Below are 19,046 nucleotides of genomic sequence, written 5' to 3'. Positions count from 1 at the left end.
ATTTGAGCAAGAGAACTAGGCTGGTCAATTGTACCCTGTGCAGCAACAACAACAACAAAAAACCCCACCTTCCTTTAAAGTGCTCAGTAAATGTCAGTCTGGGGTTTAATAAAAGGATCTGTTTGGAAGCTGGATTTCTGCAAAGTTCAACATTACTGAAATGCTGTATGCTGTGCATTATTAGGAAAAGGTGACTGGCCTCTCCTCATTTTACTTTCCCATTGATTATTTTTGTTTATATGGCTGTGACTGTAATGGTAGCCTTATGAAGGGGTATGTGGTTGCTGATCTTATGCACATCTTTCCATCTTCTTGTCCCATCAGATTATAAGCAGAGGGCAACATATTATTGGCACGGAATTCCTTGCTCTTCTTTCTACAAACCCTGGCACAATTTAGGTATACATAACACCAGAACAACCCATATGACCCAGACATGATGATTTCCACCCACTCTTCCTAAAAGAACATAAGGGCAAGTGAGAACCAGGATAGATCGACAAAAACTCTGAACATGTTTGAAGCAGCTTGAAAAAGGCGAGATCTTTTTTTTTGGAGATCAGTAGGAAATAGGTTAAAAATAAAACCATCAATACCATGATATCTTCCTTCCAATCTGTGGTATAACCACACTTGGAAAACTATGCATCTCGAAACACAACAACAAAAGGGTCAATCAGGAACCAGGGGCTGGAGCAACTTCCAATGTTTCAAGCTTTTTAGCTTAGAAAAAAAGTTACATGGAGAACATGAGAGAAGTTCCTAAAAATTAGGCATGTCATATAGAAAGTAGGTAGAGGTACATCTCTCTTCTTGCCTAACAATACTAAAATCTGGGGTCATCCGATCAAACTGAATACAGGATAATTTAGGAAGCGAAAAAGCAATACTTCACATAGCTCATGGTTAAACTATGAATCACAGGACATGTTAATTAGACAACATGTAGCACATATGTAGAAGCAGTGCCCCCTCAAGTGGTGAAAGGTATCTAGTTGCTCTATCATGCCCATTTCCTCCCCTCTGAATCTTGATTTTTCCACATTTGATCCTGTGACCTCACTTTGCGAGATGTACTCATGCAACTTTACAAGAGTATTAGGAAGATTAATTAAATTTAAAGGTCATCGATAGCAGTAGTTATGATGGTGATAGATGTTGCCTCCAGGACCGAAAGCTCTGTGCCATTGAGAACCAGTTACTGGGGAACAACAGCCATAAGAGAAGGTTGTTCTCTCATATCCTGCTCATGGGCTTTCCAAAACCATGTTGGTGGTAACTTTAGGAAACAAAGGCGGTGGCCTTAATAAGCCTTTGGTTTAATCCAGCAGGGATCTTTATACATTCTCATCCAGCTCATGCTGACTACGGGGAGGCTGGAAAGTGAGGAAGGCTGTGAGGAAGGCTGGAAAAGGAATGGATGTGTCAGAAGCAAAGAAGACATATTTGCACAAGTGACATATCTCAATATAATTTCTAAAACTCTATTAATTGAACAGATAAAATACATCTTGTCTATTTCTGTTACAAAATATTAGCCATTTGGAGTCTTCGCTAGATGTGAGCACACTGTTGTTCCCAAAGAAAGCTTCTCTTGAGAATTTATATGTACAGCAGGAAAACTGGAACAGACAGACGAACAGACAGGTGCTCTCGAATAGCCTACACACATAGGTAAGTAACATTTGTGTTCTTGCTCAGAGAATGGAAAGAAACATTTGGTGGGATGTGCTGAGTGAGTGGAGAAAAACATAACAAAAATAAGAAACCTTTAAAGCTTCTGACCCAGGTGTGGCTGTTAAGGAGTAGTGAAGAGACAATAGGCTAAACAGCCACTAGAACACTACAGACGCCACTCAAGAGCTTCTACCAACAGTCCTAGGCTGTGCCTTCACTGTTGAGTTTACAGCAGATGGAATACACTATGATGGATGGTCCAGCATTACAATTAGATGCAAATCCCTTCCCAACCCTCTCCCAAGCCCTGCGTTTATTTCAAAGGCAGAATCTTCCCGGCAGGCATCAACTCAAACAATGTTTCTCAGATGTTCCATAAATGTCTAAGAATCATTGCTTCAAAACAATAATACTGCATGATGATTATAATAGTGCCAAGATGAAAAAGAGTAGGCCAGAAGCTGTTTGCTCCCTTACTGACTAATGCTGTTTTCCTTTAGAAGGAGAGTCGGTTTGTTTCAATTTGGAGTCCGTAGGTGCAGAAAGAGAGCTAAAAAAAATGTTATATAAAGTCCTGCAAGACTTTCCAGCATGGGTGGCCACCCTGGGCTTCCAGAAAATGTTAAGCGAAAGCACGTGTAATTATTGAAGACTGCCTATGCTTGCTACGGCTGATGGGAGTTGCAGCCCAACAACATCTGGAAGGACACCATTTCTCACCCCATCTCCCAGCAACAGCTAAAAACAATGGCTCAAGCTGTATGATTTATTCTGCTTTTCAAATATGGGAGGAAGCAAAAGTCAATAGCTGAGCTTTTGTCTGACACCGATTTTCCAGACAGAACTGCCAGAATCTTATTGATACAAGACCTCCCATCTTCTTTTTCTTTTGTGAATGGCATTACTGAGCTAGATGGATCACTGATCTTCCTCTACTATAATATATCCACTGGAATAATCCTAGATAACTACCTAGAATACAAATTTACATCATTATTTTGTATCCATTTAAATGTTATGGCTCCTCTAGGCTGCAGAGAATCCTATTGGCCTCCCCTTGCTTACAGAGTCTAGGATCCAGGGTTTTCTTTGGAGAAATTAAACCTTATAGTTTTTAAGCATCTTTTATATGAATGGATGTTTATTATACAAAATGTCCATTGGTTACTGCGGGTTCGTAGAACATAATGGAAATTCTACCTTAGTTGAAGCGTTCTGACTCTAGAATAGCCTTTCCCAACCACACAGTCTTCAGATTTGGTAGAGTCCCAATCTTCCCAGTTATGGTCTGCAGTTCAAAACATCTGAAGTGACTATTTCAAAATGTTCATTGAACAACTCTAGTTAAATTAATTTAAGGCTAGAGGACAGCTCAATTGGGATGAAAGGACATGTGAATGACTTAGAAACCAAAGTTATAATTCACCACAATTATGTGCACTTAAGACCCAGTGAAACTATAGTGATATGCTACATTATGACCAATTTTTTTTTACAAAATGTAGGTCTTGATTTTATAGAATGTATAACAATATTTTAGCCTTGATTGATACACTGTGCATAACTTGGTGGTGCTACAAAGATACTGTACATGCTACTTGAGCTATGACATTGGCCCATTAGTTTAAACAACTGCCGTTTGTCTCTGTTTTTAAAAATGCAGGATTAACAGAGGATAGCAGCAAAAATCAGTTATGGGGTCTGACCTGCAGACTTTCTTGAAGCAAAGCTCTCTACGTGTGACTTGTTGTGAACAGAAAGGTCCCAGCTATGTTCCCTATTTATTTAATTTATATGCCGCCCACACTACCCAAAGGTCTCTTTATAGTTCTCTATGGATTCTCTATGTCTGTGATTTGCTCTGGGAACATCATATCAAGTTGCAAGTGGCACACAAGGTCTTTCACTTCATCACCAATTGAACCTGTGTTAATCTGTCATCACTATCTAACTACACAAAGTTGTTGGGCGGGATGCTTCCAGATTAAGGGTTCTGTTGTGCAGCCACTTCGCCCCACTCCAGATAATGTCGCCTTCCATTAGGAATCCTCCTTTTTTTACCACCACCTCTTCCATCTTTTTACGTAGCACAGAAAACCCATTAAGAATGGGTTCAGCAAGAATGACGAAATAGCTGCACAATATATTTTTACTGGTGTTGCTTCAGATTCTTGATGGTGGCAAGGGTTGTCCAGAACAATACCATCTCGAAGAGCTGTATTTTCATCGCTGTTTTCACTTCCTCTCTCTATCGCCCACAATGTCTGTTTGGGAAACTGCAGAAAAGTGGTTGACAGTGAGTGAGTGACAGCACAGTGATGAAGCTGCTCTGAGATTCTGAAAATTGAAGAGCTGGTGCTTATTTCCCTGCAGATCCTCGAAAAAAGCTCTCAAAAAAAAAAACCTAGGCCATTTGCTCATCTCGCCATAATATAAATGCCAATCAATCAATTAAGCAATGGCTGAAATCCTGCTACTTAATGTAGCAAGTTGCACTAGAGTAGGTCTGCTGAATCAGTGGGGATTTGGTGAGTCACCTCCTCTGTAAGTTTTATTGATCCATATGGGGCTATTCTAATAGTGACTTACTGCAACTTAGTATGTTGCAACTAGAGTAGGCCATTTAAATCAATGGAATTTACAGAGGAGTTGACTCATCAAATCCATACCGATTCAGTGGGCCTACTCTAATGCAACTTACTACACTAAGCAACAGGATTTCAGCCAATGTGCCCCAAATTGGGGTTGGGAAGAAGTATTCAGGCATTTCTGAGCCCCAAACATTTCATTAAGCAGAACAGAGAAAAGGAAGAGAGTGACATCTCAAGCAAAACTTCATATGATAAATATCTTCACATCATCCCATATCTATTATTAATCACCTCGAGTGTTCACTCTTCCGGCAACTTCAAACTTTTCATAAATATTTCATCTAAAAAGCAATTATTTCGTCAAATACTTTAAGGTTTTTGTTGCTGCTTTGTGTTAAATGTCAAGTAAAATCTAATTTATTCATCTAAACACACCAGTCTTTCCATGCTTTAACTAATGTATTGCATAGAAATGAATATGCCTTCCAGGACAGCAGAAGATGCCAAAGGCAGTGGGAGGGCCGAACAGTTACAGTTCTCATGACCAAGAATCTGAGGGAGTTTCAAGAGAACATGAATACATAGTCCTATTCAAATCATTGTATGTGAAGGCCTGAATGATGCTAGGCATCCAGAGATGTTTCAGAGGGGACAAAACTTTTATCTGCAGAATACTCATGTCCCCATTTCTACCTGAACCATATATGTGGTAAGGGTATCTGAGATAATTCATGCAAAAGGCTTCAGAGATACCACATCAGTGACTAAAGAGGTCCACTACTCATTTTAAAAGAAATCTTGAAAAGGTTACCTTTTAGACCTCAGTTCCCAGAATCTGCAGAAAAGGTAGCCACTGAAGTTGCTGTCCACATACTAACTTTTGCCCGCTGCGTTCTAAAGCAGTCATAAACGCCTCAATAGGTCATGAAACCTAAATGGAAAAGAGCAACCATCCTTATCCATGTCAGACCATTGTGGCTCAGTACGATTTGCGCCACCTGGTTTTGGCCTAAATTCCATCTTAGCTGTAAGAGGCTATTGAATCTGAGTCCTTCTGTAGACAGAAATTTCACCAGTGATCTGTGCCCATGGGCCACCTCCTTAGGTCCACCTCCTGTGATGAACAGTATTAATGAGACAAAAGACAGTGACCTAGTAAGGCAAGGGCACTGCTAGCCACCCTCTGAGAGGTAAAAGATATTGCTGGGCAGACAGTAATGCCACCAACCAAAATGAATTGTTTTATGTTTTCCTTCTCAATGGATTTTCTGTGTTAAAAGAAAAAAGACGGAAGAAATGGCAGGAGGAGGTTACATACAAATGACAGGCAAGCCTTTCCGGATTCCTTTTAAGTTCCACAAATGAGGCAAAATAATTGCACAGTAAAACCCTCTTACAGAGGCAGCAACATAAGAAGAGAGGGTCTTGCTCCATCTCTCCTGGTGCAACTGAACACGACTGATTTATACTGGTGTCCCTAAACTGGAGTAGGCCTCAGGCCACCACCACCAATGCCACCACCAAAAATCGTGGGTGCTTCTGCCGCACTTCAAAGCAAAAAAGCCATCTCTCTCTCTCTCTCTCTCTCACACACACACACACACACACACACACACACACACACACAGACACACACACACACACATTTTTAAAATAAATAAATAAGAGACTTAAAACTTGTTCTGCCCTATTTTCAAATCCTAAAGTTGATCTCCTTAAGCCTCATGGGGAGACAGAGGGAGCAAGAGCAAAGCCCTTAAGCTAATTAATGCTGCTCCTCCCTCATGCGTGGGGGGAGATATTTTTTCTAAAAATACAGCTATAGCCCATTTTCATACATCTTTCTGCATGTCAGCATCTCTAGTAAAGAGTGGGGAGCTGAGCTCTGCTTTCATCTCCTCCCCCTGGAAATGCCCACCCACCATGTCATTTTGTTGCTGGAGGGGGGGGGTGAAAACGGGACACTGAAGAGAAAGAAGGAAAGGAAGAGTAATCAACATGGTTTGTTATGGGCTTGTGCTTACATGACTGGCTAGACTAACACATTCTTAATTCACTTCAATCTATCTGATTTGCTTGTGTGTTTATGAAAATAAAACGATAAGATCTTCAGATAATGAAGTACTCTGTCTCTTTTCTGTTCCATCTCGATAAAGAAACTTCGTTTCATTCTCTTGCAAATGCTAAGGCAGGTTAAGGTCAGGAATTCAGCAAAAGCATATAAATTAAATAAATAAAATAAAATAAATAAAAGTATACAAAATTGCCTGGAACATGCCTCAGTGTGGAGTTTCCTTGCCTGTGTAAACATATCTTGCTGACTGAGGATAACACGCCTAAATAAACGCGTGAGAGATTGGTTAGTACGAACAAGGGACTCAGATGGAGCCAAAGGGAATCTGAAGACGGAGAGATGAACCTTCAGCCTATTGGAACACACTCATTTTGTGACTGCAGAAAAGAAGTGGTTGGTGCCATACTTCTTTTGTGCGTTGTTACAATGCTGTCCCCATTATTAGGCGGATTGAGACAACTATCTCATTTGGCAAAAATGAGGGTCAGCCCTGAGGCCATTCCTCCTGAGCCTCCCACACATTCCTTGCTATGTGGGCCAGGCAGCCTGTCCTGCACCATCTAAGTCAGTGGTCCCCAACCATGGGCCTCCAGATGTTCTTAGACTACAACTCCCAGAAGCCTTCACCACCACCTCTGCTGGCCAGGATTTCTGGGAGTTGAAGTCCAAGAACATCTGGAGGCCCAAGGTTGGGGACCACTGCTCTAAGCAATCCTCTTACCCTCATAAATTTCGAAATAGATTTTAGCTGCCAGTCCTGTTTAACTATCTACTTGAAATAGGGCCAAGTGGAGATGGGGGGGGGTCTTGTCCTTTGCTGCAAAATGTCACGGGCAGGCTCAAAATCTATTTGTCACCTATGATTTTCCTGTGCACCAACAATACTCATGCTTTGTGAAGGAAGCATGAGAGGGAGGGGAAAGGAAGTTGTTTTCAGGAAGTTACGATATACAGCTTTTACTCAAAACTGCCACTATACTGCTTGATAGATGTGGGACCGGCTGAAAAAGGTAAAGGTAAAGGTAAAGGTTCCCCTTAAAAACCATGATAGAAATAAAGTAAGTAAATAAAAATAACAAAAAAGGATGGCTTTTCACTATTATTAATTTGAAGAAGTGGCCATGCCAGGAAGATTTTGAGATCCGACCTCTATGTTTACCTAAACTTCCCCAGAACAGGCAGTTTTGTTTCCTTTCCCGGGCAGGATCCCCACACATTCAGTTGTAAAGGTGTGCATTTACAAGTGGTGCATTTTTGCTGGTGTCCAGGAAAGCTTTCTTATTACATCGCAGAAGTTTTTTAATGTTCGAAATGAGACCATCTTTGTGTTTAGCTGGAGCAGGGGACAGAGAGGAGCGCTCCCCATCTTCTGCTTTCTTTTCTTCTCTCTGAATGTCTTTTTACAGTCAGATTGCTGGGAAAGGACAGGAAGGCAGTAAGAAGAAAGTTATGATGAGCGACGCACGTTTTCAGTTCCTGCTTAGCAAGCTGCAGTGGTGGTGGCGGCAGCAGTAGCAACAGCAACAGTGGCAGCCATGTTGTCGGCTCCTCAGCCCCTACAAGATGAACTACCAAAGTCAATACTTCCTAAAGATAAGTCTGTTTTTGGTCAGAAACCTATGACATTTAGTAATGGTGAAGAAACAGAGGTGGAAGAGGTAAGGAAGGAGAGGCAGAAAAAGGGAACGAAAGACATAAAGCATAAAGGACATCAAGGACAGTAAAGCTCATCGGAGGTAGGCAGCAGAATACTACCACATAGGTTGGGAGGAAGAAAGGTACATGTGTGGTTGAAAAGGTGGAAGGTTGGAAAGGAAATATCTTCTGAAGCTGTCAGGCTGTTTCTACAGGTGGAGCTCCTTGTGTATAGAATCATTCCAGGAGAGATGGCTAGGAGTTAGGTATGTTCACTGTACATACTGTAAATTCATTTGTTTTCTTTTGCTCTTTTTCTCTTTCTCATTCTCTCTCTCTCTCTCTCTCTCTCGTTTGGTTTAGTTGTACTAAAAAATAAATCACAAACTAGATTTTCTTTGAAGACAGAAAAGGGTCCCAGGGTTTTAAGTCTGTGCTGTTTTTTTTTGTTTTTTGTGTGTTTTTTTGGCTAGTGCTGGTGGATCTGCTACACTAGACTGCGTGAGCCGCTGGAGTATCTGCGCCTCTGAAGCAAGGAGCTGGGGGGGCAGGTCTGGTGTGGGTGGTTGTAGGGTGGCGGCGGAGGTGGAAGCGGGGGCTGATGGATGATTTTCACTGGGGTGCCTTGGAGCCCACTGCCTAGGCCACGCAACGGGGTCGAGCTGCAGGAATCAGAGGACACGTAGCGTGTCAGAGTCTGGTTGAGGGCCGGCTCCATACGAGCGAGGCACGGCTTGTCCAAGACTATAACTTTGACAATCTGCTGGCACTGTACAAGCGTCCCCGCCGAGGCAGGGTAAGAGGGCACCAACGCTGTCTCCAGCCTCTCCCGCGGCATGTTAGGAGGCGTGCTGCGCTGCATTCCACTCTCGAGCCCCGGGACAGAGTTGTGCTGGTACGTTTGAAGCCTGTTGTGAATTGACACCTAGTTTAGAAACAGTCAAAGAAGCATTAAATGTTACAAGACTTCTTCCCATCTGCCACCGAGGGCTGCCCCTTGCCCTACCCACCCTCCAACAGTTTTAATTTTTCGGGCCACATGCCATCGCCCACCTCATCCATCCCAACATACCTTCCCGTTCCCAGCTCCCATCAATATATGAGTCCTTTCCCCTGCCCAAAAAACATTGCCCCTGGAAGCCCCTTATAGAAAAGGCAGCGATGCCATTTCCATATACAGCACAACCTCAACTATCCAGATCGAGCAATTATAACCACTGTAACTACATAGTGTGCGTAGAAAAGAGGCTTTAAAGTGACACGCTATAGGCAGCTGATGGTCTAAGTGAACTCAATGTCTCTCATGCCAATAAATAATTGTCTACTCCCCTTTTTCTTATGGTTTCTTATTTAGAAAGAAAGCAATTTGGGAATATAGATGCTCTTATTTTTGCTCTATTGCTATAGATACATCTTTCAATGAAGCTCTCCAATCTGATGGGAGCTCCAACAAAGCCTTACATCATCACACAATCCATAGGCCAAGAAGGCAGACAGAGGAGGATAATTGAGGTTGCACATATTTGCAGGGGGGGAATGAGATTTGCTGAGGCTCAAAGAAAGACTTGAGCTCTTCCCAGCTCCTGTCTTTCTGAGCAGGAAGGTGCACACATGACTCACTAATCTGCTTACAAAAGGAGAAAATTAAAAAAGAAAAGAAAAGAAAAGACATACAAGCAGAAATCTGACATATTTCAGCAAACTTGCAGCTCGGCTCTGATCCACTCAATGGTTTGCAAGTGAAAGGAAATGGTTTTACATACGCCAAAAAGAAAGAAAAAGGGAAAAAAATCCATTCAGCTTATACAATGATTATATTAAAGAAAACAATTTGATGAAATGGCGGCAGATCAGGTAATCTCAGAGAAAATGGAAATGCTTGCTTCTGCTGAAGAGTAAGATGAGGGAGAGGGGAGGAAGAGGGCTCAAAGGACCTTCAGAGAGAAGGCTTAAAGGGTTTCCCAACCTGAGATTGAAAATAAGAACTAAGATGGAAACAGAGTTTTCTATGGGAGGGGGATATCTCTAGGGCAACAGACAAAAATCCTATAAAATAGGAGTTCAAAAAAAGTGTTGTTCCTCAGGCCACTGGGGTCAGGACAGAGGTCAATAGGAGGGAACAAGAAGAGAAGAGTCTCTTCTGCTTGATTCTGGAATTCCATAAAGGAATATATACTTATGAACTGACTCTTTGGAATTTGATGTCCCTGAAGTGAAAAATCTTGTCATGAAAAAAATGGCTCTGCAGGACCACATGGGGTGTATGAAGCCATGGAAATGGCGGTCTCTCCTCCCCAAAGCCAAGAATAATGATAGGTCAAAAAGTAAACCTTTCCAAAATATTTATGGGGATGTTCTGAGGAACACAGGCATCTACGATAGCGGAGTTTTCCACAGCTATAGAATAGGAAGTTGTAAGGCAACATGGCTTCTGACAGCAGAGGATCAAACAGCAGTAGTTGATAAAGTGGTGATGGAGGTGGGTGCCAGCCCAAAAAATGGAAGCTGTTTTTGAGGAAGTGGATGTTATTGCAGGAGTGCAGCTCCTGACCCCACAGGAGGGGGGGAGATGAAATGGGAGACATCTGTTGAGTAAAAGATGTTTGGGGAAGGAGAAAGGCAGGGCAAATTAGGTATTTTGAAGGTCTTTCCCCTTATTAAAGTTCTCCTGGTGAACCAGAAGCTACAGGAGAACCCTTTCTGGGGTGTCCAGTCTCCCAAATAAAGAGGGAGAATAAACTTTCCTAACAACCATCCTTTGGTTGACAAATGTGTGACCTAAGCTACCACATATGTCGAGTCCCAATCACTATGTTCTGGGCCCTGACAGAGATGACAGTGTCTAGGGCAGAAGAGCCTGAAGGAAAGGCCACACTGATGGCTTTTTTTTAACAGAGGCTTTGGTGAAGGCAGTGACCTATCAGGGGAGCTGATCTCAAGGGTGTCTCTGATTTCTCCTGGAAAGTGTGTTGGGTGGGGATGAGGAAGGAGCAGGTTAGTCTCCAAGAGTTCGGGCGCTTGCTCCATGAAGGATGTGTTAACAGTTATAGAAAAGGCTTGAAAAAAATGCTTTGAAGTTTAATCTGGATTTGAAAGTTGTATTACCCGTCCTAGCAGTAACTTTTTATTGTATCTCTGGAAATTGGTAAAATTGTCAGTCTGGCTGGGGAGGCATTGATTAAAACCTGAGAAAAGAAACAACAGAGAATGTAAGAAGAGCTGAACTGAGGGAAAATTACTTACCTCACCAGCTGTGTAATCTACTTACCTCCACTGTGTTGTCCGGGACCTTCTCTCCCAAATCTTTTTTTCCTTTGAAAATAAAACAGACCCTGTCCTCAGTGATGAAACATAAAATTTCTTTCAGATACTTCTAAACGTAGTCCTCTCCCTTTTCGGTATATTACACGGATCCCTGCTTGTGTCCTTTGTGTCTTAGTCAGCCATTGAATGGACTACCTGTTACCTGAACTGAAACATAACTTTGAATATATATATATATATATATATATGCCAACTTTAAAATATCTGAATTGTACCTACCTAGTATGTTTTTACAGCTCAATGGATGGCCATAAGATAGACACCTGAATGATGATGCTGATTTACTGCAGTTACTTTCAGATGCTGAGGATTCCCCCTCCAATTAAGTGCAAAAATATGTATACTATAAACTGATATCAACTGTATACTGTTTCAATTCTTACGGTTTCTACCAATGAGAAGGGAATGGGCATTAAATCAATGTAGGTTTGAAGTGCAATTTGTTTTTTAAAAATGTAATTCCATCCTTTTAATTCGAAGTATATATTATTTATTTCACCCATTTCTATCCTGCTTTTCTTCTATTATGAAATTCAAGGCAGCACAACAGTGATGTTCTTTCTAGACCCAGACATGCTTAGCTTCAGCAAAATAGCTTCATCATATGCCTTCAGGCGACGACCTAGAAAACTACCAAAGTCAGCATTGGCCCTCATAGGCCTGCCACAAATTGTTGTTTCTCAATAGCTCATTTACTGCAGTGCTGCCAAACAGGTAAAAAACCTCTTCCAGTGTTCGCCACAAATCAGAATCCATAGTTTCAGCCAGGCTAGCTGGGATACTACAAAAGAGTCAAAAGAAGGCACCCTGTCCTCCCGTATTTGTATATCAAACATACCGTCCTCCTTACTTCTTAGAATCACAGAATCAGAGAAAAGTGAAGTTGGAAGGGGCCTACAAGGCTATCAATTCCAGCCCCCTGCTCAAGGCAGGAATACAATCAAAGCATATCTGCCGGGTGATTATCTAAGTTTTTCTTGAATGCCTCCAGTGTTGGAGCACTCACCAACTCCCGAGGTAACTAGTTCCACTATAACTGGTTCTTCTTGTTGAAGATCAGGTGTCTCTCTTTGGGCACTTCAGCATCATTAAATTAGAAGTAGACAGATAGATACCACAAAGACTGAGCTTCCACAGGTTGTTACTGGGTCAAATCCAACTCAAAGTATACCATCCTTTCCACTAGATAGCTGATTTGGGTGCCTATTTAAATGAACAAGCACTCCCAATTTCAGGGTTTCCAGTTAGGGTTATAAACCATTGGAAGCAATGTGTTGTTCTTTGCAAGCAAGAATAAAACATTTCAAAAAGATTCCCCCCCCCCCAATGGGCAAGATGATGAACATTTTGTGCAGTTTTTCACATTTTTGCACTTATTTGCTAAAAAAAAAAAGTCATTGAAGGGGTTTTGTGAAAAAAGAAACCCTGTAATTTAGCCTATTTCCCTTTTTCTTTTTTCTCTCCTTTTTCTCTTCCTTTCCCCATCTTAGACTCTGTGATTAACTTGGATTTTACCTTAGTTTATTTTTATGTTATATATAAACCGCCAAGAGTAGACACATTCCAGATGGGCGGTAAATAAATAAATACATTTTATTTACTTATTTATTATTTATTTTATTTATATCTCGCCTATCTAGTCAGTTAAGACCACTCTAAGAAATAGTCACAATGTTTCATTGAAAATGAGAAAAATTAGTGAGGATTTGTTGCATCCTTATTCCAGACTATAATTTTATCTATCTAATCAGTCCCCTTGCTGGAAATCATCTGCTTCCCTGATAGGGGTCTCCTAGAGATTGAGGTGGGATTTAATTTCAGTTAATTTCCAATAAGAATTTATCAAAAAATGGAAGGAACTTGAGATTTTTTTAAAAAAAAATGTATATTCAGATATTAGAGAAACTGGGGGTGCAATCAGATGAGGATAAAAAGATTGTATTAGATTGTGCCAGAAAAGGTTGCATCCAGGAAGTGATCTTAAAACCCATTAAAGACCCATTAGAGACCAATTAAAGTGGCCATTATGTCCAGACCCAATTGCACCAACCCCAAAAAGAGCAGCCCTGTTACCTCATCAGATCCATACAGGGGTTGGAGCAGTGCAGATCTGCAGTACATTGTCTGGCTGCTGGCAAATAGAGTAAGCCAGATCCTGTTGTCTAAAAAGTGACTTTAAACCCCATCTGATCACAGCCTGGAACTGACCATCCAGCCATCTAGGAGCAAGGCTTAACTCCTGAAAACATTTAGCTTTTAAAAGTCTGGTTTTAAATTTCTCTGTGGTCAACCATATTAGGTTGCTACCTCTCTTTTTTCTACGATGCTCATTTTCAACACTTATAAAAGCAGACAGATAGAACATGCTCCTCCTCATACTGGAAATATATATCTCTCTTGCATGTGATTGGTGCAGAGGGGGAGAAACTTTACTTTGGTTTGAAGGATTAAATGACAAACTACTTCACATTCACAACAGAAAGAACTTGTGATTTAAAAGATATGAAGGTGGGAGAAAGCAACACTGACAGATTTATTCCTTATTCCAGACTAAGAGGTTGTCAGAGGATGAGATGATAATCTTCTAGGTCCTGTTTCAGCTCTGGGAAGGCAAGGAGAAAGGCACCTGAAAAACTGAAGGATTCCGGGAGTCATAACCTGAAGAAATAACATTTGCAATCTATGCCCAGGTTACAGTGAAAGCAGATCGTCATGTAATGTGTTATTTGCAAAATAAAAGAAGTCATTTTAAGAGCCTAACAGTTTCTATTATGGACTCTTTCAAGTATCAATTCTGTAAGATTACTCCTCAAGGAGACTGAAGACATTTTGCTTTTCTTGCTCCTGCTAGCAAGAAATCCAGTGCACCAATCTATATAGATGATGTAGTCTTCCAGGTAGGAAGTAAAGAACCCAGAAAAGTCTCTAACCTGTTGGAGATCCTTGCTTCGATTGTGTTTCCATCTGAGCCCCATTGGCCTTTAAGGAAATATTCTTTGACCCACGCTGCTTCTCCAGTTCCCCTGAGATAACGGGGGGGGGGGGGGAGAAACGTTAATAATCAAATGCAGACATGGAAAGAAAACTCAAGAAAATACAGCAATGAAAGAGAAGAAAGGATATGGAAATGAGTCATGAGAGACAGAAAAGAAAGTACAGGAAAAAGAGTGTACTTATTATGGCTTGCAATCAATACTTTGAATACCATATTTTTCTATTTATTATACTTTTGTCTAAAATCTTTAGACTAAAAATTGGGGGTGGTCTTATACGTGGAAGTAAGCTGAAGAGAGAAAAAAACTGGAGGGAAAAGCAGAGATCAAAGTGATCCTGCAGGACTTTGATCCCTGTTTTCCCATCCACTTGCAAATCCTTAGCAAAAGGAAATCGGGGATCAAAGTGCTGCAGGATGGCTTTGATCCTTGCTTTCCCCTCCGCTTACTAAGTCCCATGGGGCTTAGCAAAAGGAGGCGGAAAGGATCAAAGCAATCCGATGGCTGTATAAGGGGGAAAGGGATCAAAACGATCATGCAGTTGCAGGATTGCTTTGATCCCTTTCCCCCTCCTTTTGCTAAGTCCCACGGGGCTTAGCATGAAGGGAGAAAGCAGGGATCAAAGCGATCCTGCAGTGCTTTGATCCCTTTCCCCCTACACTTGCTAAGCCCCTCTTAGATTTCTTAATTTGGGGTTAGAAAAGTGGGGGGGCATCTTATACATGGGGGCATCTTATACATGGAAAAATGTAGTAATTTTAACCATATGTTTGATGTTCTTCAACTTGTCAACTAGTACCAGTTGGAGGAAGATGTTGGCAAATGGGTGGTGAATGTAATGAAAAAAAGCCTGGTCTTAAATCTCTCTGTAATCAACCATGTCGGCAACCCTTGAATATAACTTTCCACTAAGGGAGACATAGTTCTATTATAATGCTTACTTAACCCCACCACAAGGGGTGCCATTTTGAGCTGCATCAGGAGCTAGCAAATGCTATCACACACATTAGGTTTTCTTTGAAGGTGAGAGAATTATTGATTATTCAGTGTTGATTAACATTCTTTTTTCATTTTATACAAAGTATGAAACAGATTTTTTTTAAAAAAATGTCACAATAAATGCTCTTAAAGACAACACTTTGGGGGCAATTTCATCACAAATATGATGAGGATGTTAAAAATATGTTGGGAACCTTCTCCCCTTCTCCCCTTGGAAATGACAAATGGCACCCCTGCAAAAAACAGACATAACAATACATGAGACACAGACATGTGTACATACAGACAGAATGACTGCATGGAGTCTGGACCACGCCGGGAGCCTTACATTCAATTCGAATCTGTTCTAGCTCCATCACCTCTGCTATTGACTCTTTTAGGTCTTCTACAAATTTCTGCATTTCTTCTGCACTCAGAGCACAGAAATGGAGTACCTGTTTCTTCTCTGAGCCTGAAACAGGAGTCACCAAAGTGATGCCATGGGGGTAATCTACAAAAAAGAAGAGCAAGAGCATAAAACCCGTGTTGTGCGTTCCAGATCTTAAAGCTCAGTAGTAGAGCTCCTGGGTTCAGTCCCTGGCATTTCTAGATAAGAGGTTATAGGAAAGATTCATGCTGGAGACCGAGGTAGTCGCTGTTTGTCAGACTAGACAACATTGCGTGACACAGACAAGTAGTCCGAGCTGATATAAGGATATTTCCCACATTATACTAGTAACATTACCGAAGGGTAACACCCTCCAATGTGCACAAATCCAACTGCATCCTCAGGTTTTCTACTGCATGGGAAAATCTACTATGGATTTCATCCTCTGGAGTCATCTGGCAAGTCACCAAAACTGTGACAAACTTACATTCGTTCTCAAAGAGATGGAATTGCATTCCTAACAGCCCAACTGACTTGCAAAATGTGTAAGTGGAGGAGCTTTTCTTCTTGGGACAGAGCTTGAGAATCTGTTTAAGGAGACACAGAAAGAAAAAGAAGGTGGAAGAAAGAGAGATGTCAGAAGCAGCATTCCATTTGGGAATAAGGAGACTGCTTATCAGGCACCACAATAATTCTGTGAAATGACTGTATTTCTCTATCTCACACACTTTCTCTACTAGCTTTAACGGGAGATGTGTGGTCAAGTTCATAGGTTATGCATGTCTTGTTAAACATGATTCCAGTTCTCAATAATAAACATTATCATTTTGGTTAAATATGAAAGACCAAAAAGGGGATTGAGGGGGGAAGAGGGGGTGAGGTACCCATCCAAGAAGACCCCAGATTCTGTCCTTACATGTCGTATTTCAAATGGGAGTGGGTCAGCAGCAATGCTCCTTTTGGCACCCTGTTTTCCTAGCTCCTTTTCCTGTACAACTGCTAGCACTTTGTCCATGTGGTTTGTGTTGGGGTAGAACTTAGAAGGCCTTGCCTCAGATCCCTATTTGGCCATGAAACAAGCTAGGTGATCTTGAACCAACCACAGTTTCTTAGCCTGGCTTATCTCACAGGGTTGTTCTGAAGACAAAGTAGGGAGGAAAAGGGACATGTGCACAACTAGGAACTCACTGGAGGAAAGGTGGAATATAAATGAAACAAATAAATAAAATAAAGCAATGGGACTAAAGAGTGCCTTCGACAATCAATCTGGAAATCTTTATATCACCAAAAAAAGACAGGTTACTTACCTGTAACCATGGTTCTTCCAGTGGTCATTCTGTGAATTCACACAATAAGGGGTTAAGTCAGCGCCTGCGCTGGTCTTCTCGGAATATTCCAGAGCTCTGCAAGAGAAACATTGTCAACATTATCTATACTGCGCATGCTCCGCCCGCCCAATCCTCAGTTCCATTTATCCGCCATATACTATGTGCAAGAGATCTGCAGATATACAGTGACGGATAGTGGGGAGGACGGGCGGGTTTGTGTGAATTCACAGAATGACCACTGGAAGAACCATGGTTACAGGTAAGTAACCTGTCTTTCTTCTGCGTGGTCTTCTGTGAATGCACACAATAAGGGGTGATTAACAAGCTGGCTTACCGGTTGGAGGGCCGTCACTGGAGGGCAGATGCAAGGACAGCTCTCCCAAATCTTGTCTCCTTCCTCGCTCTCATGTCAAGTCTATAGTGAGAGATGAATGTGGAGACACTTGACCACGTAGCAGTTCTGCATATATCGGGAAGATCAACTCCACGCAGAAGTGCTGTAGAAGAGGCCACTGCCCTAGTGGAGTGGGCACGGAGACCTTCTGGAGGAGGCTTGTGTTGTAACTCGTATGCCAAGGCGATTGCTGAAACCAGCCAACGAGAGATAGATGAGGAGGAGGCTGGTAAACCTTTTTTGTGTCCAAAATAGCATAAAAAAAGTTTAGGTGATAACCTGAACTCTTTGGTACGTGCGACATAGAAAGAGAGTGCCCTCCTTACATCTAGAGAGTGGAGCATGCGTTCTGTTTCGTTAGTAGGTTGTGAGAAGAAGGTAGGTAGGACCAGTGGTTGATTCAGATGAAACTCTGAGACGACTTTCGGAAGGAAGGATACGTCCGTATGAAGAATGACTTTATCATTAAAGAATTGCAGAAAAGGTTGATCTGCTCGCAATGCAGCCAGTTCACTAGCACGACGGGCCGAGGTAATGGCTACCAGAAATAAGACTTTTAACGATAGTAACTTTAGAGAACAGGTAGCCAGAGGTTCAAAGGGAGGGCACATGAGTGCCCTGAGGACCAAATTCAAAGACCACTGGGGTACCAAAGGTTTGATTGGTGGTCTAATGTGAGAGAGACCTTTAAGGAAGGCCTTGACTGTGGGATGAGAGAACAGACGTGATGACGGTGATTCTCTGGGTTGAAAGGAAACAATTGCAGCGAGGTAAACCTTTAAGGTGGCAACAGATAGCTTAAGGTCAAACAAGTAACGAAGGAACTGAAGCACAGTAGAAAGCGAAGCTGGGACAGGTGATAAACCTTTTGAGTCAGTGAACTTGATGAAACTCCTCCACTTATAGGCATATAGTGTGGAAGTAGAGGCCTTTCTGGACTGATCTAAGATCTCCTTGATCTGCGGGAGATCCTCCACGCTGTGAGGCGGAGAGTGTGGAGATCGGGATGGAACACCGTTCCCGCATCCTGTGTGATGAGAGCTGGGAAGCTGGGAAGTCGCACTGAGTCCACTGCCATGTCCACTAACGTCGGAAACCAAGGCTGCCGAGGCCAGAAGGGTGTCACAAGTATGGCTTCTGCTGACTGATGATGGAGTTGAACCAAGGTCCTCTGTATTAGCGGGAATGGAGGGAAGGCGTAAAGCAGGCCCTGCTTCCAAGGTAGCATGAAGGCGTCTCCCAGTGAGTTGCGGCCTAACCCCGCTCTGGATGCGTAGAGAGGACATTTCGCATTCTGATGCGAGGCAAAAAGGTCTATCAGAGGTCTGCCCCAACGCTGACAGAGTTGGTTGAACACCGACATGTCCAGCTCCCATTCGTGCATCTGGTCTAGACGACGACTGAGCTGGTCCGCAAGAAAATTGTCCTCCGTGGATAGATGAACTGCTACTGGGAATACGTGGTTCTGGTAGCACCATTCCCAGAGAGTGACCGTGAGAAACAGCAGAGATGGAGAGTGAGTGCCCCCTTGCTTGTTGATATAGTACATGGCCGTGGTGTTGTCGGTGACTACTTGAACACCACGGCCGCGTACTAGGGGAAAAAAGGCTTTCAGTGCTTTGAAGACTGCTAGAATCTCGAGGTGATTGATATGAAACGACCTT

General features: G+C 42.2%; 1 protein-coding gene across 9 annotated transcripts in view; it reads right to left on the bottom strand.

Moving 5' to 3' along the window:
- Nucleotides 1-1,451: 1,451 nt before the first annotated feature.
- The window catches only part of IQSEC3 (IQ motif and Sec7 domain ArfGEF 3), a 202,240-nt gene continuing 184,645 nt past the window's right edge, over nt 1,452-19,046 (bottom strand). Inside the window, exons 10-15 of one of the 9 annotated variants that reach the window (XM_072999881.2) lie at nt 16,148-16,247; nt 15,577-15,783; nt 14,232-14,324; nt 11,246-11,289; nt 11,083-11,162; nt 1,452-8,902 (exon numbers count right to left, since the gene is read on the bottom strand). In XM_072999881.2, the coding sequence (XP_072855982.2) occupies nt 11,088-11,162; nt 11,246-11,289; nt 14,232-14,324; nt 15,577-15,783; nt 16,148-16,247 (519 nt within the window). In that variant the 3' untranslated portion in view covers nt 1,452-8,902; nt 11,083-11,087. Of the gene's footprint in view, nt 8,903-9,003; nt 11,163-11,245; nt 11,290-14,231; nt 14,325-15,576; nt 15,784-16,147; nt 16,248-19,046 lie in introns of those variants that run through there. The other 8 variants (XM_078376287.1, XM_078376288.1, XM_072999882.2 and 5 more) reach the window with 8 other exon arrangements.

The sequence above is a fragment of the Pogona vitticeps genome, chromosome 5 (assembly GCF_051106095.1).
Source record: "Pogona vitticeps strain Pit_001003342236 chromosome 5, PviZW2.1, whole genome shotgun sequence".
Lineage (NCBI taxonomy): Eukaryota > Metazoa > Chordata > Lepidosauria > Squamata > Agamidae > Pogona > Pogona vitticeps.
The sequence above is the reverse complement of the archived record's forward strand: the minus strand, read 5'-3'. Positions and strand labels throughout refer to the sequence as shown.